Source organism: Vombatus ursinus, unplaced genomic scaffold, assembly GCF_900497805.2.
Source record: "Vombatus ursinus unplaced genomic scaffold, bare-nosed wombat genome assembly UNPS02014808.1, whole genome shotgun sequence".
Taxonomy (NCBI): Eukaryota; Metazoa; Chordata; class Mammalia; order Diprotodontia; family Vombatidae; genus Vombatus; species Vombatus ursinus.
In genome coordinates this window covers 2,481,703-2,506,446 of record NW_020954586.1, presented here as the reverse complement: position 1 = coordinate 2,506,446, position 24,744 = coordinate 2,481,703, and the positions used below count along the sequence as shown (strand labels likewise).

General features: G+C 43.6%; 1 protein-coding gene across 2 annotated transcripts in view; it reads right to left on the bottom strand.

Moving 5' to 3' along the window:
• NGEF (neuronal guanine nucleotide exchange factor) overlaps window positions 1-24,744 on the bottom strand; it is a 126,330-nt gene that overhangs the window by 24,764 nt on the left and 76,822 nt on the right. For both annotated transcript variants that reach the window (XM_027875207.1, XM_027875208.1), the window contains 2 exons: window positions 5,575-5,735; window positions 1,771-1,923 (listed from right to left, as the gene is read on the bottom strand). In XM_027875207.1, the coding sequence (XP_027731008.1) occupies window positions 1,771-1,923; window positions 5,575-5,735 (314 nt within the window). The remainder of the gene's footprint in view (window positions 1-1,770; window positions 1,924-5,574; window positions 5,736-24,744) is intronic.

The window sequence follows — 24,744 nt, the reverse complement described above, 5'->3', positions numbered from 1 at the left end:
TGACCCTGGCCAATCACTTCACCTTGCAGGGCCTCAGTTTCCCTATCTGTAAATGAGGAGGTTGGACCCCATGGCTTGTAAGGTGCTGTCCACTTCTTAGTCATAAGTCTATGTTCTATCTCAATGTTTCATGCTATGATTACAGTTCTAGAGTAGGAAGGAATCTCAGAAGCCTTTGAGGCCAACCCTCTCATTTCATTGATAAGGAAACTGAGACCCAGAGAAAGGAAATGACTTGCCCAAAGTCATACAAGTAATAAGTGGCAGAGATGAAATTTGACAGCTCATCTCTGACTCGAGGAGCAGCTAGACGGTGCAGTGGGTAGAGCTCTGGGCTTGGAGTCAGAAAGATTCTCTTCCTGAGTTCAGATCTGGCCTCAGACACTTCCTAGCTGTGTGGCCCTGGGCAAGTCACTTTACCCTGTTTGCCTCAGTTCCTCATCTGTCAAATGAGCTGGAGAAGGCAATGGCAAACCACTCCAGTGTCTCTGCCAAGAAAACTCCCAATGGGGTCACGGAGAGTGGAACACGACTGAAAAAACTCAACAGCAATGACTGACTCCAGGACAAGTTCTCGGGAGGTCCATGCTAACGCTGAAATGAATCCACTCCACAGCGTCCCAAACAAATGGTCATCCAGGCCATAATGGGAAAGCTCGCAGGCCTTAGAAGCCAGGGGGCCCAAATCCCACATGTTATAGTTGAGGAAAAGGCCCAGAGAGGATGAGTGACCTGTGCGAGGTCACACAGGTGGTCAGTGACAAAGGCAGCATCTTCTAATGGCAATCCCGCCGCCTGCCAAGGCAGCCCCAGGACAGCTTTTATGGAGTCAGAATAGGCTTCTCTGGAATCCCCCCCCCCCCCAGCTCCTCTCCACTCTGCCCTCTGGGGCCACGCAGAACAAAATTAACCCCTCATTCACCTTCAATCAACCCTTCAGTTCATCAATCGAGTGACAAACATTTATAAAGTGCCTACTATGTGCCAAGCGCTGTGTTAAGTGCTGGGGAAACAAAGACGAAAGAGAGTCCTGCCCTCAAGGAGGTCACAATCGGAAAGGGGACACAATGGGCAAACACACATCTGCAAAGTGAGCTCTAGACAGGATCTGGGAGATTATGAACACAGGGGAAGGTGCTAGAATGGAGAGAGCTTCCTGTAGGAGGTGGGATTTGGGTGAGGCCTTAGAAGCCAGGGAGCTCAGTGGTCAGAGCCAAGGAGGCATTCCAGGCAGGGGACAGCCAGAGAGAAGACCTGGAGCCAAGACAGAGAGGGGCTTGTTCCCGGAACAGCGGGAGGCGGGGGCTCTGGATTGAACAATGCGTGGTAGGAGTAAAGTGTAAGCAGACTAACTAGAAAGGTGGGAGCTGGCCGGGTGCTGAAGGGCTGCGAACGGCAAACAGCGTTTTGTATTTGATACGGGAGGCGACAGGAATGTTGGAGGTAGCTCTCATGCCCCCGGCAGCCTTCTCTTCTCCTGGCTGATCATTCCCAGTTCTTTCAATGACATCCCTTCTGGCCTGGCTCCACTCTCCGGTCTGCTCAGCCTCGGCTGGGCAGGATTTCTTTAAAACCACCACCAAGTCCGCCCACTTTGGGCAACACTCTATGACCACCGGTCTGCCCATCTGTCTGTCTATCTCTGTCTTTGTCTTTCTCCTCTCTCTGTCTCTGTGTTTCTCTGGCTCTTTCTCACAAACACACACACATACACACACGCACACAGTTTCTTTCAAAACAAGGCATCTCGAGTCGTACGGCGGAACTCACAGAAGCTGCTTATAAGCTCTCTCCTGGTACGTCTGGTTGGAGACGTAGGTGATGTAGACGGAGAAGTGGCTGGCCGCGTGCTGGTAGACGATGTCACACACGTCAGAGATGACAATGTTCTCTTCCATGCGCTGCTCCAGCTCCAACAGGAACCTGAAATCACCGACCAAGAACCCACAGTTAGGACCAGGAGGGTTTTCCCTTCCTTGATATTACAACGGGGTCACAGTCCCAGAACTGAGAGGACCCTCAGGGTCCATCAAATTCCACGCTCTCATTTCACAGAGAAGGAAACTGAGGCTCAGACAGGTAAAGTGAATTGCCCAAGGTTACACAGCTGGGCATAGGACCATATAGAAAGAGCTGGAGGGGAATCATAGAGCTATCAACTGCCTCATTTTACAGATGAGAAAACTGAGGCCCAGAGAAGTTACACGACTTGCCCAGGATCCCACAAGCAGGTAATGCAGGAGGAGAGGGTGCCCTGTGCTAGGCACTTTACAAATGTGATCTCATTGAATCATAGGATCATAGAATCACAGCTCTGGTCCCAGAGAGTATCTCAGGGGCTATCTAGCCCCCTCCCTCTTTTAACAGATGGGGAAACCAAGGCCCACAAGGCTCCTACGTAGCAGAGCTGGGGTTTCAACTCTGTATCACTCCATGATGTGTCCTGGCCCTCCAGCCATCGGATGCATCATGGAATCTGGTGCCCCGTCTTACCACCGGCTCCTTCCCCCTACCCTGCTCTTAGAAGAATCAAATGCAGAAACAAAAACTCTCAATGCGATCTCTTCTAGTCTGACCCCTTCATTTTTTTTTAATTTTTTTAGGCAATTGGGGTTAAGTGACTTGCCCAGGGTCACACAGCTAGTAAGTGTCAAGTGTTTGGTCTGAGGCCGGATTTGAACTCAGGTCCTCCTGACTTCAGGGCCAGCGCTCTTTCCACTGCGCCACCTAGCTGCTCCCCCCCTTCATTTTTTAGATGAAGAAACGGAGGGTCCTAGAGGGAAACTGACTTGCCCATAAGTGTCAGAGGCAGGGTTTGAACCCAGGCCTCAGACCCGAGAGCCAGCTCAGAGAGGGTTGGGAATTCTTGGCAATCCTTTGAGTCCAATGTGGAATGGTGGGAAATGCTCCCAGGAGCAGCTTGGATTCGATTCACTTCTTCCAGATCCTTATTTTCCTCATCTGTAAAATGGAGCTAATAATAGCATCTACCTGCCAAGGTTGTTGCAACGATCAAGGGAGAGAATGTATGGAAAAGGTAGTGTCGACGTGGAATGCCAGTTGCTCTTTTTGCTGCTGGAGCCCGGAGAAGGGGAGCACTGCTCGTCCCGAGCCACGGCAGCTGACAGATCCCGTCAAGGCTGCAAACATCGCAAAGGCTGGGAATAAGGACGGCCGCGGGCGAAAGAAGCCTCCGTTACCTGGTGATTAATCCCGGTGGCATCACAGGTAATTTTTCCTCCCCATGAAGTTGCTAATCATAGATTTTTCTGTTCTTTCCCCCATCAATCTCCCTTCCCCCATCCCTCGAGATGCAGCAAAATGGAAAATACAAAGTTAAAACAATCCACAGTGTGAGGATAAGCCAGAAGGCGCATTAGAGAGGATTGCGCTGAAGGAAAATACTATTTCGTATCTAAGACAATGGACGAAAAGATGCCCTCCCTTAATGCGCATGTGTGTGAATTATAATTAGACCCAAGGTGGACAGGCAGTGGGACGCAGTGGAGGAATTGCAGGATTTGGAGTCAGAAGAATGGCTTTGAATTCTGGCTCCAGCATTTGCGACCCGTGTAACCTTGGGCAAGTCACTGCCCCCCTGTGGGCCTCCATTTCCCCATCTGTAAAAATGAGGGGTTGGGTGATCCCAAAGATCCTTTTCAGTTCTAAGTAGCCTTCCTCTCTCTGGGGCCTCAGTTTCCCCATCTGTACAAATGAGGGGTCAAACTAGATGACCTGTAAGATCCCTTTCAATTCTAAATCTGAAATATTAGGACTTCTCAGGATCTCAGTTTCCTCATCTGTAAAAACAAAGAAACTGGACTAGACGGCCTATAAGATCCCTTCCTACCCTAAATCTATGATCCTAGGACCTGTGCCTCTTATCCTCTGTAGGCCTCAGTTTCCCCATCTGTAAAAATGACGGTGTTAGAATAGATGAGCTCTAAGGTCCCCTCCATCTCTAAATCTGTGCGCGTGTGACCCTAATGAGCCTGCCAACAGCTCCGTCCTGCTCTTTACGGTACTCTGTTCGTGTTCTAGCTTCCTCTCCTGTGTGTGTACACACACACACACACACACACACACACACACACACGCACACACACATACACACACATATACACACACACATACACAAGCTTTATAGTTTATATAGATAGATAGACAGATCTGGGTGATACCTATCTAAATATGGTGGTGCTAGTGGCATTGTGTGTGTGTTTCTGTATAGGCATCATGCCACACACGTTGTAGAGGTCTTTGGATCAGAACTACAAACATGAAAACAAAGTCAGCCAGCTCGTTTCTGGGCTTCTCGGGGCTGGGGTAGTGGGCTGGCTTCCCCAGGGCACACTGTGGCAGAGGGGACCTCACTGAGGGCTGACAGCCATTGCCCAGAGGCCCACTTCCGAGGGATCTTCTAGCTGGGTAAGGGGGTTGGATAAGGTACGTGGTCTCTCAACTTGCCCCCAGCTTTGAAATCCCATGATTCCATGGTCCCCAGCTCTGCCATTCGCCACCTGGGTAGCCTTGAGCAAGTCATCTAAAGTCCCTGGGACTCAGTTTCCTCAACTGTAAAATGGAGGTGATAATTCTTACCACTAGCTCCTTGGCCATTTATGGAGAGGATGCACTTTATAGGTCTTTTCTGGACCAGACCCTGTGATTTCATTGGCTCAGGGAACTCCCAGTGAGAAACTCCCTCCACCAATGCAGGTGAGCATTTCTTAAGACTGTTGTCTAGTGCACAGAGAAGTGGGACTGGTCCAGGATCACTCAGGCAGAATGCTTCAGAGCTGGGCTTTGAACCCAGGCCTTCCTCACTCAGAGGCCAGCTTTCTATCCATTACTCCCCAGGCCTCTCAATGATAAAAATGAAGAAAAATAAATTTTTCATTTTTTTTGCCAAGATGAAAAAACTGCATTTCTTTTTCTTCTTTTAACATGCACTTTAAAAATTTTGAGTTCCAAATTCTCCCTCCAGCCCTTCTCCCACTCATTGAAGGCAAGCAATAGGATCCCCACTACACGTGAAGTCACGCAAAACCTAGTTCCATCTTAATTCATAATAAATCTTAACGAGTTGTATAAATGTGTACTATTGTCCCCCTCAGACACTGGGTGATTTACTTTACCTCTGTTTCCTCATCTGTAAAATGGGCATACTAATAGCATCTCCCTCAGAAACACAGGCCTGTTCTGAGAAAAGTGCTGTCAAAACCTGAAAACGCTGCGTAAGAGGGAGTCGGTACGACTGGACTTATCTCCTTAAACCGGGATTTCTTCACTTTGGGGTGCAGTTTCTGTGTTCTGGCGGTCTGCTGGAGGAACCCTTTGGGGTCTGTGGGCCTAGATTAAGAACCCCTGTTGTAGAGATGCTAAGACTTACTCAGGACCATACAGCCCAGGTCTTCCTAACTCCAAGGCCAGCCCTGTCTTCACAACACCTCACCATCTCTACCTCGCACACAGCAGGTGCTTACTCAAGGCTTGCTGAATGAGCGAATGACTGACAAGCGATATCATTCTGCCAAGGTGGTGGGCTGGAGACTGGCGGGGACGCCCGTCTCTTACCGCTCACTCACGGCCATGACGTCCAGGACGTTGGAGAAGAGGATGTGGGACTCTGAAGGATGGAGAATCTTCTTCAGTCTCTCATTGTCCATAAAGTGAGACACCAGCAGGCTTAAGCTTTTGTAGTAGGAGGCTTCAGAAGTGACCAGTTCGAACATGGCCTGGTTTGAGGGAGACAAAAAAGGACAAAGATGAGGCTGGGGGCTCAGAGAGAGACATTCTCCATCCTGCTAGTCAGAGGGCCCACCTGCCCCGTCACCTGCGCTGTTGAGTGGGGAGCTTGCTCATTCAGCTTGGTCCCCAGAGGCCAGAACTAGGAGCGAAGGCTGGAAGGGACAGAGGCAGACAGTGGCAGGCCTGATGCCAGGGAAAATTTCCCACAATCAGAGTTGTTCACAAGCAGAACGGGATGGGGGCAGGGGCTGAAAGACCACTCACTTGCCTGGCATGACACAAAGCCGCTTCACAATCATGGAGAGGCTAGACTAGATAGCCCAAGACCCCGGCCCGCTGAGAGCTGCTGGGATTCTTATACATAAATAACACTAAATTTAAACCCTCTGAAATCCCAGCAGGGCCAGCCGCAGGGGCCATCTCATGAACCAGAGTTCCTTCCTACATCCTGCTGGACAAGTGGCCATCCAGTGTCTTCTCAAAGACCCCCAACAGCCTCAGGCAGCAGCCCCTCTGTGCACACATGGTTCTGATCCTTGGGAAGGATTTCTTCCATAACACCAGTAACGATTCACCCTTCTAGATTTCATTCCCTCCCCCACTCCCCAACTCGGCCCCCTTGGGACCTTCCCTTTTTCTGTCCAGGGTGATCACATCCTTCCAGTAATCCTCATTCTAGCCTTGGGGCCCTCCTGGTCCTCCTTGATCTTAATTCCCTTCCCCCTCCCTGCCCCAACAATGACCAAGCTTTATAGTTTCTAGTTTATATCTCCACTGTCTCTGTCTCTTTAACCTGTCTCCCTTTCTCCAGTCTCGAAGCTCATCCCTTCTTGGCTGGACTACTGCAACTGCTCTGGATTGGTCTGGACCTAGGAGTCTATGGTTCTGCTGCTGAAGCCACCCTTGGGACCTTCTTCCCTGTCCCCTCCACCCTACAAATGTCCTTGGGGGGAGGAGGGCACTGATTCTGGTTTCTCATCTCCCCACAGGGGCTACTTCGGGTCAGTCCAAGGCCAGGCCTCCAGTGGTGGGTCAGGAGTGAGGAGAAGGGTAGAGGAAGGGGATGGATCCACCCTGTGGCTTCCCCCCCCCACCCCCTTCTCTTTACTTGGCCCTCAATTATCTCTCAAACTCCTCTGGTATTTCTTAACTCTACCCACAGCCTCTGCTCTACCTCTAGGGATGAAATGCCCCAAGTCACCTTCAGAGGCTCATAGAGCTAGAGATGGAAATTCAATTTCAATTCAATTCACTAAAGGTTTATTAATTAAATAATTTATTAATCTGGGACTCGAGTAAAGTGGCTGGTCCATGGCCATATTACTCTGTGCCAGGCACTGCACTGAGCACTAGGGGTGCAAAAGAGAAAAAGCCAGATTGTCCCTGCCCTCAAGGAGCTTATCCTCTCATAGGGGAAGATATTGAACCAAAGGAACCTGGAAGGAGCAGCGGGGCGGTGGAGGGAAGGACCCCGGGAGCATCTCGCTGCTTCCTAGGAGTTCAGACCAAGCCTGTCTGAAAGGACTTAGGGGGCCACTTAGTCTAAACCTTTTGTTTTAGTCTTGGAGGAAACTGAGTTTCAAGGATGTGAAAAGTCATCAGAGGCAGGATTTGAACCCAGGTCCTCTGACTGCTGAGTCAGCATTCTGTCCACTTTACCTCTTCATATGAGAACACATTCAGGTATTCCCTGATATTTTATTTCTCACAACAAAAAAACCTCATACCTACCTGTGGCTTTTGTCTTTCGCCTTGGGTAAAAGAGACAAAGGGGAAGGACTGCAGGAAGAGCCCCCCCAAATGACAGGGGGGACCCCAAGAGTGAAGGCATTGGGCCTCTGTGGCTGTGGAACATTGGAGATTTCAGAGCCCGTGGCAGATAGCATTGTTCAAACTCAGAGGCTCTTAGAAACTCGCCACCCTGGCCCTGGGTTCCCAGCTCCCCAGCCCTCCCTTCTACCTGCAGCTGTTGAAAGCCTCACGAGCGTCAGAGCACCTAGCCCGTTTTCAGCAAAAGGAGGAGGGCTAGGGAGAAGAAACTGGGGAGCTGGGATCTCGTCCTTACTGGGCAGGGGAGGGGGAAGTCAGGTAGAAGCTTCAGGCAGAGCCAGCAGAGAGGGAAGCAGGCCGGCCCATCCTTGGATCAGGTAAAGGAGAGGGGGCCAGCTACCCTCAGGAGAATTCTGGGAGCCCTACCCTTGTAGGGAGCCGGAGACCTCCAGTCCAAAGCCTTCATTTTATGGATGAGGGGACCGAGGGAGGTGAAGGGCTTGGCCAAGGCCACACAGCTAGTAAGAGCCAGAGGTAGGCTGGGAATCTGACCAGCCACAGATCACCAGGAGGGAGAGTCTGCTTTGTAGATGCCCCTCTTCCCTTTCTTGGAAATCAGGACAGAGTCTACCCTTCTCCAGGCCGGTGAGAGCAGGCCTGTGGTCCCCTTCTCCTTTACCACTTCCTCTGGCCATTCATCTTCCCTGTGTGAGAGATGATCTCTGAGAATCTCTCAGGAGTGAAGCCTCCTCAGGGAGTTAATTGCTTCTTGTTCTGTTGAAACACTTGCAGCTGGTTGACCTGGTAAAGAAACATGCTTTTCAACTTTATCAGACCTCCTCCTCCCTCTCTAAAACTATTTACTCTAAAAAGAAAAAGAAAACCTCTTGTCTGCAGGCAAGTTGTAAAAAGTGTCCTTGTTCTTTGTTGCTGGGGTGAATTGCCCCGAATAGATTGTACCCTCAGAGCTTGCATTAATGAGCCCTGAGGAAGGGGGGGAAGGGGATTGTGCTAGGACCTATATAACCTGTGGATCTGAACACACCTCTGCTCTCTTCAGTCAGCGCCAATTTTGTGGTGTTCTGAGGGAGCCCTTTCACGAGAAAGCTAATAAATGAATTTTTCTTTTTGCTAATATCTCTGAGTCTCCGATTCATTGATAAGGGTCTCTGTACCCCACACACCTGTTAGATGGTAAGCTCCTTGGGGGCAGGGACTTTCCTTTTTCTTGTTTGTATTCTCAGGGCTTGGCTTTGTATAGTAGGCACTTAATAAATATTTACTGATTACTTCAAAGGTCACTGACAGGGTCTGAACCCATCACATTTTCCCCCCAATATCCAGGGATATAGTTTGCCAAGTTCTCACGTCTTAACCGGGTCAAGGGCAGCTATATGCTCGCTTGTTATGTCCTACTTATCTGGGGTTTCAAGTCCCTACTAGCCACGCTTATTTTGTCCTTGTAATTCTCCTTGATAGAGAAAACAAAAGCAGAAATAAGAGCTGAGCAGGTGGGTCTTCTCTCCATATCATCTACTATTATCATGCCAACCACCATAGACACCACCTTCTTCTTTCTTAGACCCTCCTTGTTCTCCCAAAATAGCTCTTTAAAAGTCCCTTTTGGGTTCCGTTTTCCTGACAACCTCTCCTTAGGACACCAGTTCACACTTAATAGACCACTTGGGTGAGCTGCCATGGCTTCTTTCTTTTGTCCAATTCATTTAAAAATCTAAGGGTGCTGATAAGTTCTCCATGCATCTACATTTGTGACAAGAAGTAGTTGAGAATGGTTTCATATACACTCCAGATTTGGAGAGAGCAGATACGAGAGGGAAAAAAAGAAAGGATAGATAGAAAGCCATGAATTAAAATCCTATAGGGGAAATGAACTCGGGAGGGGCAGGAATGAACTTCAGAAGTCCAGGGTTTGAAGCCTCAGCCCTGCCACCAGCTATCTGAGTGACCTTGAGCAAGTCCTTAGCAAGTGAATTTTCTCATTTGTAAAATAAAAGGATTGGACTCAGGGGCCTCAAAGGTCCCTTTCAACTCTAAATCTATGATCTTATGGTAAGAAATCTCTGAAGATAGGAGGAGAAACACGTGTGATGAGGAAGAATGAGAGGTAAAGAGACTGATGTAGATGCACAGGGAACTCCCTGACTGAGAGTCTTCAGAGATACATACAGAAGATGGGAGCAAGGGCAGGTAATAGAGGATGAGCACAACACAATGAAAAGACATTTCCTGTAAGAATACCATCAGGGGTGTTAACGCTCTTTTTTTTTTCTTTTTGCTTGTTTTGCTTTTTTAGGCAATTGGGGTTAAGTGACTTGCCCAGGGTCACACAGCTAGTGTCAAGTGTTTAGTCGGAGGCTGGATTTGAACTCGGGTCCTCCTGACTTTGGGCCGGTGTGCTATCCATTACACCACCTAGCTGCCCTGTTATTAACACTCTTAAGAGTGAAGGCTGACAGGGAATTAAAGATAAGAAAAAAGGGGATTTTCAGCCACCTTGGGAAAGAGGGTAGGCTCCAAGAAAAGGTTTTCTTCAGCAGGAATTGGTTGTGAGCAGAGGAGAGCTGCTTTGTTTCTGTTTGCTCCTTCAAGGAGAATAATCTTTGTCCTGGAAAGGACAGAACAAAAACAACTAATGCTCAAGATAAGGAAGGAGAGAGTAAGAGAGCTCCTGGCTGCCTTTCAGGGATTCAAGTCACCTGGCTCCGACAAGCTGCCTCCTAGGGTCCTGGCAGGGCTAGCCGACGTGACCGCTAAGGCAATGCCCTTTGAAATTGTGGAGAAGGGGAAAGGTAAATCAGGACTCAAGAAGGGCAAATGTTTTCCTATTTTTCAATAAAGGGAAAAGAATGGAGTGCTGGACACTGAGCTTGACTAAGTTCCTAGCAAAATTCCAGAACATGTTAGTCGAGGGGTGGTTGGTGAACATCTAGAAAAGGAAGCAGTCAACACAAAGCCCAGAATGGCTTTATTAATTCAATCAGTCAATCAATCAACCAGTACTAATGCCTTTCTCTTCAAATTACCTCCATCTACCCGGTCTCTATCTTGCATGCCCCTAGTTATTTATTCAAGGTCTCCACCATTAGAATATAATCTCCTTGAGGGAAGGGGCTTAGTTTCCAACCCTCTTCCTCAACTCTCTTTGTATTCCCAGAGTTTAGCATAATGACTGGCACCATAGTAGGCATTTAATTGTCCAGCAGTCGGCCAACAAGCATTACCATGTCAGCAAGTGTGCCTGACACTGTGCTAAGGCTGGGGATATAAGTACAATGAATGAAATAATCACTACCCACCAGGAATTCTAATGGGGGGTGGGGCAGCCAGGAACAAGAAGTAAAAGTACAGTTATCCCTTCCACATCACGAGTTAGGGCCCGGTGCCCCTGAGATCTGGTAAATCCAAGTAAAATTTTTTGGCCCTCCCTTTGTACCAGAGAAGAAGTCTGAATTATTTTGGTATTAAAAGTGAAAATGTTGATATTATATAATACTACACATATATTTGATGCATTTCTGAGTTTCTAAACTTTTTCTGCGTTGTCTGCTGGCCTTCATGCATCATCTGTGTGAAAAAATTCTCATTTAATTTCTCATGCCGACCTACGATATACTGAAACCACAGGGGGGGAGAGTTGTGATGTGGAAGGGGTAGCTGTGTATAGAGAGTAGTTACATCAACGATAGTTGGGAAGGAGGGCACTAACTTTTGGGGAGGGGGGTTAGAAAAAGCTTCATTCAGAAGATGGCGTCCGCAATGTATCTTAGAGGGAGACTCTATGAAGTGGAAGGAGGAAGTGTGTTTCAGGCATGTGCGATGGCCAGTACAATGACACTATGATGGGAGATGAGATTGGAAACGAGACAGGAGACAGTACCCAGGAGAGGCTGGCCAGACTGACCTTATTCCTTTTAAGACAGTGATAGAGAAGGGGATTCAATAAATCAATCAATAGGCATTTATTAAGTGCTTACAGCTTACTGTGTACCAGACATGGTTTTAACTACTGTTGATTTAAAGAAAAAGCCAAAATAGTCCCTGCCCTCAAGGATTTCATATTCAAATACAGGATACAATATAACTCAATCTTAATGAAACATCAAGAAGGTCCTTCATGCTATGACATGGACAAGATAGAGGAACAGAGGCAAATGGATAATATATTCTGTTTAGGGTCCCATAGTTGAAAACGGACACTGAAGAGCCAGTGAGTGTCCAAAGGAGGGGATCCAGGAGGGTGAGAGACCTGATTCTATGCCACATGGAAATAAGTTAATGGAAGAGTTTATACAACAGCAGGATTAGTGGGGATCAGGAGGAGTGAGTAACACTTGAACCTCACTGTCATTTGAACTGGTCCAAGGGGAGAAAAATAAATATACATGTACAGTCGGGTACAGATATTCATCTTACCAACAGGAGGGAAGGGGGTTAAGAGAAGGGCAAGGGGCAACAAGAAGGAGGGCAGAGTAAGATCAGAAGCTAAACAGATTCTTGAGGAGGGAACATGGTAAAAAAAAAATAGAAGGATAAGTATGACAATGGGATAGAGAAAAATACTTAACCATAATAACTGTGAATATAAATGAGATGAACGCACCCATAAAATGGAAGAAGATACCAGAATGGACCAGAAACCAGAATCCAATAATATATTATTTACAAGAGACACACTTGAAACTGAAAGATAAACATAGAGTTAAAATAAGAGGCTAGAACAAAATCAATTATGCTTCAGCTGAAGTAGAAAAGGCAGGGGTGGCAATATGATCTTAGACAAGGCAAAAGAAAAAAACAGAACTAATTAAAAGAGATAAACTGGGAAAATATATTTTCCTGAAAGGTACCACAGACAATTAACTAATATCAATAAGAACATGTATGTGCCAAATGGCAAAGCATCCAAACTCTTAAAAGAAAAGTTAAATGAATTACAAGAGGAAATAGTAAAACTGATTAGTGGGAAACCTCAATTTACTCCTCTCAGATCTAATCATAAAATAAACATCAAGAAGAAATGAAAGAGATGGATAGAATTTTAGAAAAGTTAGATATGATAGACCTCTGGAGAACATTGGATGGGAATAGAAAGGAGTATACCTTTTTTCAGCTGTGCATGGCACCTTCACAAAAATTGACCATGTATTGAGGCATATAAACCTCAAAAATAAATGTAGAAAAGCAGAAATATTAAATGATTTTTTACCATAATGCAATAAAATTATGTTCAGTTAAGGGCTTTTGAAACATAGATTAAAAATTAATGGATAATCCTAAAAATGGGTGAGTCAAAGAACAAATCATACAAACAATAATTTAACTAAAGATAATGACAACAATAAGACAACATACCAAAATTTGTGGGATGAAAGTAGTACTTAGGAAAAAAATGTCTATCTCTAAATACATTAATAAAAAGAGAAAAAGGGGGCAGCTAGGTGGTGCAGTAGATAGAGCTCTAGTCTTGGAGTCAGGAGGACCTGAGTTGAAATTTTGTCTCGGACACTTACTAATCGTATGACGTTGGGCAAGTCACTTAACCCTGATTGCCTCCCAAGAAATAAAAATAAAAATAAAAATACAGAAAGAGCAGATCAAGCAATTGGGCAAAAACCAGACAAACAATAAGTTAAGAACCCCCAATTAAATACCAAAATAGAAATCCTGAAAATCAAAGGACAGATTAACAAAACTGGAAGTTAAAAAAAAAAAACATTGACTTCATAAATAAAACAAAGAGCTTTTTTTTTTTTTGAGGGGGGGGAAATGGCTAATTTGATTTTAAAAAAAGAAAGAAGAAAACCAAATTACTAGTATCAAAAATGAAAAACAGGTAAACTCACAACTAATGAAGAGGAAACAAAAGCAATTATTAGGTGATATTTTGCTCAACAATTATATTAATAAAAGTGGCATTCTAAATGAAATGGGTTAATATTTATGAAAATATAAATTGTTCAGATTAACAGAATAGGAAATAGAACACTTCAGTAACTCCATCTTAGAAAAAGAAATTGAACAAGCTATAAATGAACCTAGTAGGGAAAAAACCCCCAAGGCAAAATAGATTTACAAGCAAATCTACCAAACATTTTAAGAACAATTAAATTCAATAGAAATGTTAGTTATAGCAATAAGACAAGGAAAAAAACAGAAGGAATAAGCATAGGCGATGAAGAAACAAAAATAATCACTTTTTACAGATATGATGGTGTGTGGGGTACAGAGACCCTTATCAACGAATTGGAGACTCAGAGATATTGGCAAAAAGAAAAATTCATTTATTAGCTTTCTTGTGAAAGGGCTCCCTCAGAACACCACAAAATTGGCGCTGACTGAAGAGAGCAGAGGTGTGTTCACATCCACAGGTTATATAGGTCCTAGCACAACCCCCTTCTCCCCCTTCCTCAGGGCTCCTTAATGCAAGCTCTGAGGGTACAATCCATTCGGGGCAATTCACCCCAGCAACAAAGAACAAGGACACTTTCTACAACTTGCCTGGACACAGGAGGTTTTCTTTTTCTTTTTAGAGTAAATAGTTTTAGAGAGGGAGGAGGAGGTCTGATAAAGTTGAAAAGCATGTTTCTTTACGAGGTCAACCAGCTGCAAGTGTTTCAACAGAACAAGAAGCAATTAACTCCCTGAGGAGGCTTCATTCCTGAGAGATTCTCAGAGATCATCTCTCACAATCCTTCCTCTTCTTTTCTACTATTTGAAGCCTTCTCACACCATTCTTGATATGCTTCTTCCATCAAATTGTCTTCTCTGCCCTCAGGCTCGTTTTGACCTCCAGGGTGGACTGGGGTCCACCCCTGACCCTTTAAAATCATCAGTCGTACTGACCCCTCCGCCTTCCCTTCTAATCTAATCATTTTGGACAGGGCTTCTTGAACAGTTCGGGTAATTAGCTGCATCACACACGCAAGGCACACAGGGAGTGCACTAATTGCACTAATGGCAATTAGCACAAACCACAGAATTTGTTTCCACCAGCTTCCTCCAAACCAAGACCTCCAAGAAGTATTAAAGCGGGAGAACCAAGTTTGGACGGGGACAGGAGCAATCTTCCTGATATCGTCCACTATATTCTTCACAATGTGGCCATTATCATCTATCTTCATACAAGGGGTGGAGAGATTCAATTTCCCACAAACCCCACCTTCTTCAGCCAGCAAATAATCTAATTAATCTGTGAGGATATATATATATATATATATACCCCCAACTACCATCCTGGGCCCAAGTAGCTAGACCAGATGTCTTAATTATTCTTTCAGGGGGCCAAGTGTCTCCCCATCCATTAGCTTCACCTACACTGGTCAGGGAGGTATCAATACTCCTTCTGTCCAAAACTTTGCTCCTAAGAAACCTCCCATCTGCCCTGACAAAAAGAAAGGCTTTGGTCATACAAGCCCAATGTAACAATTCCCTGTCCAATCTGTGGGTAAATGGGTGTAGAGCTGTCTTAGTCTTGCGGGGTCCCTCCATTCAAGGGGTTGGTGCTTTAGCCAGTGTCTGGAACTTGGCTGATTCCAGGTCCAAGGGGTAATGTGTTGTGGTCTCAGACAGACGTTGGCACGCAGCCTGAGCAGTCATCTGGAAATGGAGGGCACTAAGCCTAGAGGAGACAAATCTGGCAAGGAGATTAAGCAGACAAGGGCCCAAAAGAAGTAAAAGGAATATACTAAGGTTTTCATGAATGTCTCACATCCAGGTTACTTTTTCTAGTAAAGTTCTGGGGACACTCGTCACCCTTACAGGTGGTACAAGCCACGAGACCAGCAGAGACATTTAAAATCCCTCCCCTGACAGGGGTCTTTACCTGTACAGTGGTCATAGAGCTTGTCTCCCAAGCAAGAGACTAATTCCCCATTGAGAAACAGGGTGTTGTGATAGAAAAATTTTCCCATAAAGGAGTGGCCAGTACAAAAGGGGTGGCAAAGACCTCTGAGTTGGTTACGTTAGGGAGGTGGTTTCTTGCAAAAACTGCCTTAAACAAAAGAGGTTCCTAACTTTAACCTCACAACTGAATAGATACACAATTTTGTTCCACAAGCTTGTTTATCCTTTTCTAATTATACTTCACAAATTGAATCTTGTACATATGATAAATTCAAACACTAATTTTCCTCTTACTTAGGCCATGGGATGACCACAAATTCAGATCAAAACAGCAAGATCTCACATACTTACACTGTGCTCATGTCTTTTAGGAAAACGCAGGGACACGTGACATGCCAAACATGACAAGATAAAACATCCTTAGCTCTGTTTGAATTCAGATAAGATTCATAGTTCTCCAATCATTCGGTATCAATTCCACATCATAGCCAGACTCAGAAATAGTCAGGTGGGAAACATTCCTTCTCAAAGGAACATAATGGGGAAACTGAGCCAGGAGGATCCCATCCGAGATTGAGACTAAGATTGTCCTCACAGCTTTTTCCCAGATGCAGACTTCCACCTGTTAACAGTACGGGATCACATTCCCTCTGAGTAGCTTGTGGCATTTCTCTCAGATACTGATGTAATGCAGACAACTATACCCAAATTCAAACTCAAAACAAAATTAGTTACAGTCCCAAGAGCCTTTTACCTCAACAGCAAGTTTCACTAATCACAGCTTAAGGCCAGATACAGTTAATTTTACTCCCATGGAGTTGCAATAAGCAATAAAGATTTACCAGGACTCACATACATAAGAGATTTCACTTAACATCTCTCCTCAAATTTAAACTTGTCCTGGTGTAAAAGCCAATCATTAGAAATCATTTCTATACACTTGCAAAATCTCAGCAAGCTAAATTCATTGTTCAGGAACTCCATAACCCAAACAAGTTCTTTTCTCAGGGCAGATGACCTTGCCCACACAGATGGTTTCCAGGGACCTTGGCAAGTTTACAAAATAAAGGGAATTGCTATGTACCCCAGGGAGGGGCTGATCCTGGTGCCCCTGCCTGCCGACCCCCATATCCCAAGGAGGACTGCTCTGAATGGGCAGAACCAAGCTGGATAAGGCTTTTACCCAATCCCATCCTTTTCACACACAGTAATCAACTAACAATTCTAGGTTTTAACATTAAAACAGTAACTTCAAATAACTTAGTTAACAATCTTATAACTTTCATAAATGATAAGACAAATTGTTTTAGCTATAACCCCTTCTTTAATTACTGGTAAAGGTGAAAATACCTAATTTTCTAAATGGCAGTTATCAAACATTATAAGACAGGGTTAGCAAGGCTGACAAAGTAATATAACTGGTTTTACACAATTTTCCCACCATCTTTTAGTTTCTTTAAGTTCACACTTTAATAACATCCAAATTATGAAAAGCTGATACAAAAGTTTACCAAATTGCAATAATACTAGGTGTTTAAAACTTGAAACAAACGCATTACCAATCAGGTGACTCCAATTCTGTAGAATGCATTTCCAAATTTCCTTACATAAAAAAAAATCAGGCATCTCTTCACCATTGGCATTGCATACTGGTCAGACCTAATTATGGAACTAATAATAATAGTTGTTAACATTTTTAATGTCTGCCCTCTGCCAGGCATTGTGTTAGGTACCTTCCAAACATGTGAGATAAACTGAAATAGTGCCTCTTCTAACATATGCCATAAGCATTCTGCAGTCATCATTCTTCCTTTTTTTTCCCCATAATAACCAATCATATGTACCACTCCCCATGTATATTTAGAGTCTGTATATATATTCCCTTCCTGACCTGTCAACAATTTTAGAGTTTGATTTAAAGCATACAGTATAAACAGATTTACTCCTCCAGGAATCAGAGACTCCTGAAGGTCTTCCCTTACTTTCAATATTACTGGATTGCCCTGGGCTGGCACTCAAAAAGGAGGCAGGGTTAACATTATGATCCTGTGCCAAAACCAAATCGTCCTTTTTCCAATAAAATTGCTTCATATTTCAATATTCTTGTCTCTGGCTACTGAATCCAGAAGCTTAAATTAAAAAAAAAAAACTACTGGGCGCCTCTGCCCTCCTCTTATTTGTGCCAAAACTCCAAGGGCTACTCCCTTTTCTACATTTACAAACAAATGAAATGGTTTCTCCAAGGATGGTAACGCTAACACAGGGGGAGACATTAGAATTCTTTTATTCTTTCAAAGCTTTGATTACTTTCCTTGTCCCAATCTATGGGATCTGGTCCCTCACTCAATAAATGTTTATATAGTTGCATAAGAATCAATCCAATTTCTACAATATCCTACCAACCCAAGAAAGTTATGGACTTCCCTCTTAGTCCTAGGTCTAGGTGTATGAATAATCCCTTCTACCCTAGCTGGATCTAATTTCTTACTTTCTTCACTAATTAAATGTCCCAAATACTTAACTTCCTTTTTCACAAATTATAATAAACTTTGAAATGATCCATTATCAACTTAGAGGGATGTACTTCTAAGTCACTTCATACAGAAAATCATTCATCTCATCATTAATATGTTGAGACTGTAACTTTAAACCACCGTATTTTTATAATAGTCAAGATTTTAAATAAAAATCTGTTATCGTAGTCTTATAAACAAATACACCTCACTAGGTATTTAACAGTTTTCAAATTATCTCATCTTTATCTCTAAAAAGACCCACTGCTGGTCAAGAGTTACCTTAACACCATTTCTACCTCATAATGGTCCCTCAGATTTTACAATCTAAGAGTTTTAGAAATACAATGCAATTTAGAAATACACTAATAACTTAAACAATAAACTTCAGATAACATCAATTGCATTTCCATATTGTCACATATAGAAATGATCACTCTTATTACTCTTATTACACTTTTAACTTTTAACATTAACTAACGATGCCACATCTCATAACAACCATTGTTATTATTTTTTTATAGAACAGTAAACTTAAATCCAATCAGATCTGAATTTATAATCACTAATGATAAACATTTAAAAATATTTGTTCTAAATCCAAAGCTCTTGGCCCTTTAAAAGGAAATATTTTCCACAAATTTATATATCCCCTTAAAAAAAACACGTAAATAATTCCTGCTCTAAACAGTTTTCTCCTTTTTTTTTCCTTGTCTTTCCCTTCACATTCAAAACTTGGCCAGAGTTAGAATGTAAAGAGAGAAAAAAATTTTTTTTTCCCAACATTTTCCAAAAGCTTTCAAACCTCTTTCAGACCCTCTGTTCACTTCAAAGATCCTTCTCGACTTGCCTTTTACCAATCATATAACCTAAATAATAAAGTATTTGTCTCTCTTTCTCTCTCCCATCCACCCGCTCCTCTGAGGCTGCTGTAATTAGGGAAGGAGAGGGGGAGAGAATGAAAGAAAACACTTTTCCAAGCAATAAATCCAGCTGCAGCTTTTAGAAGCTAACCTTGCTGGCTAGGGTTTTTACAACTGATAGAGTTGATTACACAGACACTCACTCATACAGACAGAAACAAAGTCACACAACAAATCCTGTTTATATTTTCTGGACCTCACATTGTAATAGTGCACTCAATGACTCAATCCGTTCCCTATATTTTGGAAGTTCATCCCAATTACTAAGTTTAGATCCCAAGGGACTGTCAGCCAGCATATCTGGTAACTTTTCCTTGTCTCCACCCGATTTTGAGTTAGATTTCCCCATCCTCCTCTGATGGCCGCTTTCCAGACTCAAAGAGTCTAGGCAGGCTCATCCTCAGGCCTCCCCTGACGAGACTTAGGTTCCCTCAGAGGTCCGTAAGACTCCGGGGAACCCGGTCACCCAGAGGGTTGCCGTTCCAGGCTTGCGACACCTTACGGGCCTCCCTGCTTAGGTTCCAAGCCCTCCCGGGCCGCTTTACTTGGGTCTGTGCACACAAACTTACGTGACCAAAAATTTCCTTCACTTCACATGGGTGGCCTCTGTGGTCTTCTGATTACCGGTGCTGCAGAATTTTTTTTTTTTTTTTTTTTTGCTACTCTGAGATCTCCCTCTGGGCTTGTCCCAAACCAACTGGACCCGAAGGCCACCAGAAAAGTCTGGCATGGCACTTGCCCCCGAATTTAGGCTGGGGGGGGTCCCCAAAGGGGGATGCAATCCTGGACAATTCCCCAAACTGTGTGGGGTACAGAGACCCTTATCAATGAATCAGAGACTCAGAGATATTAGCAAAAAGAAAAATTCATTTATTAGCTTTCTCAAGAAAGGGCTCCCTCAGAACACCAAAAAATTGGCACTGACTGAAGAGAGCAGAGTTGTGTTCAGATCAACAGGTTATATAGGTCCTAGCACAATCCCCTTTCCCCCCTTCTTCAGGGCTCCTTAATGCAAGCTCTGAGGGTACAATCTGTTTGGGGCAATCTACCCCAGCAATAAAGAATAAGGACACTTTTTACAACTTGCCTGGAGACAGGAGGTTTTCTCTTTCTTTTTAGAGTAAATAGTTTTAGAGAGGGAGGAGGAGGTCTGATAAAGTTGAAAAACATGTTTCTTTACAAGGTCAACCAGCTGCAAGTGTTTCAACAGAACAAGAAGCAATTAACTCCCTGAGGAGGCTTCATTCCTGAGAGATTCTCAGAGATCATCTCTCACAATGGTTTGCTCAAAGAACCCATGAAAGTCAACTAAAAACCTCACACAAATCATCAGCATTTCTGTATATTGCCAACAAAACCCAGCAAGAAGAGCTAGAAAAAGAAATTTTACTAAAATGCCTGCAGACAATACCAAATACTTGGAAGTCTACCTGCCAAGACATACAAACAGGAACTGTATGAACATAATTGTAAGAAAATTTTCGCAATAAAGACAGAACCAAATAACTAGAGAAATATGAATTGCTCATAGGTAGGCTGAGCCAATGTAAGAAAAATAACAATACTACCTAAACTAATTAACTTATTTGGGCAGCTAAGTGGTTCAGTGGATAGAATACCAGGTCTGGAGTCAAGAAAACCTGAGTTCAAATCCAGCCTCAGACACTGACTAGCTGTATGACCTTGGCAAGTTGTTTTACTCTGTTTGCCTCAATTTCCTCATCTGTAAAAAAGAAGGAAATGGCGAAAACTTACATCATAAATGACAGAAACTAATGGGAAAACTGGAAAGCAGTCTGGCAGAAACATGGCAGAGACCAAATCTCACACCATATACTAAAGTAAGCTCAAAATGGGTTCATGATTTAAATATAAAGGGTGATATCATAAGCAAATTAGTGTGCCAGGGGAGAAATCTGTCATCTACAATTAGGGGAAGAATTCATGACCAAACCAAAGATACAGAGGTTCACAGAAGGTAAAATGAGTAATTGTGATTGTATAAAATTTAAAAAAAAAAAAACATTTTTGCACAAACAAAACCAATGTAGCTAAAATTAGAAGAAAAGTGGGAAACTGAGAAAAATATCTTTGTAGCAAGTTTCTCTGATCAAGGTCTCATTTCTAAAATATATAAGGAGCTGAATCAAATGTGCAAGAATAAGAGCCATGCCCCAATTGATAATTGGTTAAAGGACTTGAATAGGCCTTTTGAGAAAAAGAAATCAAAGCTATCAGTAACCATAAGAAAAAATACTTCAAATCACTAATAATTCTTTGTTGATTAGTCATTTCAGTTGTGTTTGATTCTTTGTGACTCCATTTCAGATTTTCCTAGTAAAGATACTGGAGCAGTTTACCATTTCCTTCTCCAGCTCATTTTGCAAATGAGGAATTGAGGCAAACAGGGTTAAGTGACTTGCCCAAGGTCACACACAGCTAGTAAGTGTCTGAAGGCAGATTTGAACCCAGGAAGATAAGACTTCCTGACTCCAGGCCTGGCACTCTATCTACTGTACCACCTACCTGCCCCCACTAATAATTTGAGAATGTAAATTAAAATAACTCTAAGGTACCATCTCACACCCATCAAGTTGGCTAGGATGACAAAAGAGGAAAATGACAAATATTGGAGGGGATGTGGGAAAACAGGTACACTAATACACACAGATAAATGTGAGACAAGACTGGAAGTAATTGGGGCAGAGGAGAGATTTGACGTACATTCATGTACATTCTGTATATTAAATAATAAAAATGTACAAACCAGGATATATGTGTATGTGTGTGTGTGTGTATACATACACATAATTGCTACAAAAATGTATCTGGCATAGGTTGAAAAAATGTACAAAGTACATTGGAACTCTTCTAAATATATTCTCTTCTGAGAATATTATTTTAAAATGACTTTTCTCTCTTTAACTGCCAACCCTTGTCCTAACCTACAATATCTAAAAAGCTAAGCAGGATACCAGGAAAAATAGGGAAGGAAAAAAAAACCCAAAATAAATGAACCACATAACATAAGATCACAAATTTGGAACTGAAAGGAACAGTTAATCCAACTTCCTTGTTTTTAGGTGAGGAAACTGAGGCTCAGAAAAGTAGAATGACTTATCCCAGGCCACAGAGGAAGTAAGTGCCAAAGGCAGGATTTGAATCCAGGGTCTCTGACCCCAAGTCCTGTGCCCTTTCCATAGCTCCAGGCTGCTGTCCATATGCTGTGTCCTTTACATTTTCCCCCAGAATGGAACAAAGAGGCAAAGACCCTTCTTCACTCTCCTCTTCTCTCTAATCAGATGGTGAGATACAAGAAGGCTAGGGCCACGTCTCCCATGGTGCTGGTATCGTGCTGAGAACAAAGGACGTACTGCCCAGCAAGCCAGCCCTGACTCTACCCTGGGTGTTCATTCTATTCAATGAAAGAATCATTTATTATTACTGTGCTAGGTAGAACCCGAGGAGAACAAGACAAAAGTAAAACAAGTCCTGCCCTCAAGGAGCTTACAGTCTACTGGGGGGTTATCAAATAGTCACCATTTCATCTCTGCCTTTAAACATTCTCTGACTTCTCCCCATGAAGCCTCTTCTGCATGAAGCCTCCCCTGATTCCAGCCCATCCCCCTCCAACTCCTCCTTCCCTCCTTCCATTCTTCCTCCTACTTCCTTCCCTCCCTTCCCCTCCACCAACTGTCTTATTTTGTACACGCTCCTATATGTCCATATTTGTCTCCCTGACAGAATCCAAGCCCTCTAAGGGCAGGGACAATTTTTTGTCTCCACCCCTAGCACTTGGCACACAGTAGGCACTTAATAAATGCATGTTGCTTGATTAGGTACATGCTGTCCCTGCTGCCTCAACAGAATATAAACTCTTAAAGACAGAGACTGTTTCATTTTCATCTTTATACTTAGAGAATCCAGCAAAGTGCCTGGTATACAGTAGGCACATAATAAATACTTATTGATTGATTTATGGAGAAAAGATTAAACCAAATGTTTTCTCTTCCTTAAGTCTTCCATGAAACTTTCTCTCAACTCTCCAACTAAATATGTGCTTTCCTCCCAGAGCGCTTTGTCTGGAGTTCTTTGTCTCCATTGCACTCAGTCTTATACTTCTCAGCATAAGTATACAGTGGACAGTATGGCACTGTATTCTTCCAGCAGGATGACAACTCCTTGAGGGCTAGACCCGGGCAATTTTTAAAAAAGGATCATAGGATCATAGGCTTAGAATTGGAAAGGACCTTAAAAATCATTGAGTCTAACCCTTAACTCCTTCATTTTACAGATGAGGCAAATGAAGCATAGAGAGGTTAAGTGACTTGTCCAAGTGACTGAAGTGGAATTTGAACCAGGGTCTTCAGACTTCAGACTCACTGATCATTCCATTGGAGTGACAACTATGTGTCCAGGAGACTCGGTGAACCATGCCTCTGGCTTCCTGGGATGGGGCGGTGGACTTTTGGTGCAGAATGAGGCATGTGTCTGCAGACATAGTCTCCTTAACTATACTTATTATTATAAGGAGGGTTCATTCGGGAAGTAACAATGATGTCAAGAGAAGAGCATCAGTAAAATGCTATGAAAGCAAACAAATAGAACAGAGCTAGAGCTGGTCCAGGGACCTGCCACAGATTTTTCCAATGTTTCTGTGAGAGGGGGAGGAGAACGTCTGAAAGACAGCAGGCATCCAACTGGAAGTGCTCATTAACTACATGGAGGATGGATGGATGGATGGATGGATGCTCTGGTCCTGGCACTCCACTCAAAAACATCCTGCTTCCTCCCTGTCACCTATTTATAGATCGTTAGTCATCTTACATCTTCGTTTTTCTGGGCACTTCTCATTGTATACATGCAATGGTTTGTCATATCCCTTTTCCTGTGTTTTTCAGCTGGCTGTTTCCCAATGATCAATAGCCTTCTTGTAGCAAGGGACTCAATTCCCCACACACCCGATCAGACTGCCCTGACGTTCCCTCCTTCCAAACTCCCTCTCCACAAAAGTTCATTGCCTCAAATACAGCTCTTGATGACTGCTTTTGCATAGCACTGATTAACTGATGCTTACCCTGCTTTTCTTTTCCAATATGTGCCTCTATTCAGTGAGGCTTTCTCAGCCCCCTGCTTCCAATTATTTATGCATGAGCTAAATTCTTATCCTGGAAACATACTCATTTAGGCTGACCCATATTTTATGAATTAGCGTTGACTCCCCTAGCCATTCAAGAGGCTCTTTGTGGTTTCCATTTAGCATGGCTAGGACCTGCCTTCTATTACCTCTGCTAAAGTTTGCCTCTGTAGTCTCCTTGTGGCAAGGAGATGACCCCAGTCCTTGAAGGCTGTGCCCTGTGGGGAACAAACTTGGACAGCTCCTGCCAACCCAAAAAGGCTTCAGATATGGAGCCAGTGACAGACTGTTGCCAGAGAAGGTTTTCAAGCAGCGGCTGCAGGTGCCCTTGTTGAGTACATCATAGGTGGGACTCCTCTCCAGGTATGGGGGAGAAGTGGGGGCTGAGGCCTCTTCAACTCTGGGATTCTATGACCCTGTCTCAGCCATCTCTGTATCCCCCATGGCATCTAGCACACAGTAAGCACTCAATAAATGCTTACTGAGTGAGCCCTCCAAGTCAAGCCTTTTTTTTTTTTTGACAGAGAAGAACACCCCCTCTAAAAACAGTCCTTCAATCCTCAGTCTTAAGACTGGGAGAGATAGCAGTTTGTGTGCATAACTACCACAAGGGCTATTTATAATCCCATTACAAAGCTTATACTTCAAGGTTAGGGTATTTTTTAACTCAGTCACCTAAATCTGGCTCCAATCCTAGGTTAAGCCTGTCCAAGCAAAACAATTCTGAAAAATTCGTTCAGCATCTCTTCTGAAAGAGCAAGAGGGAAGCTGGCAAAGGAGGATGAAGAAG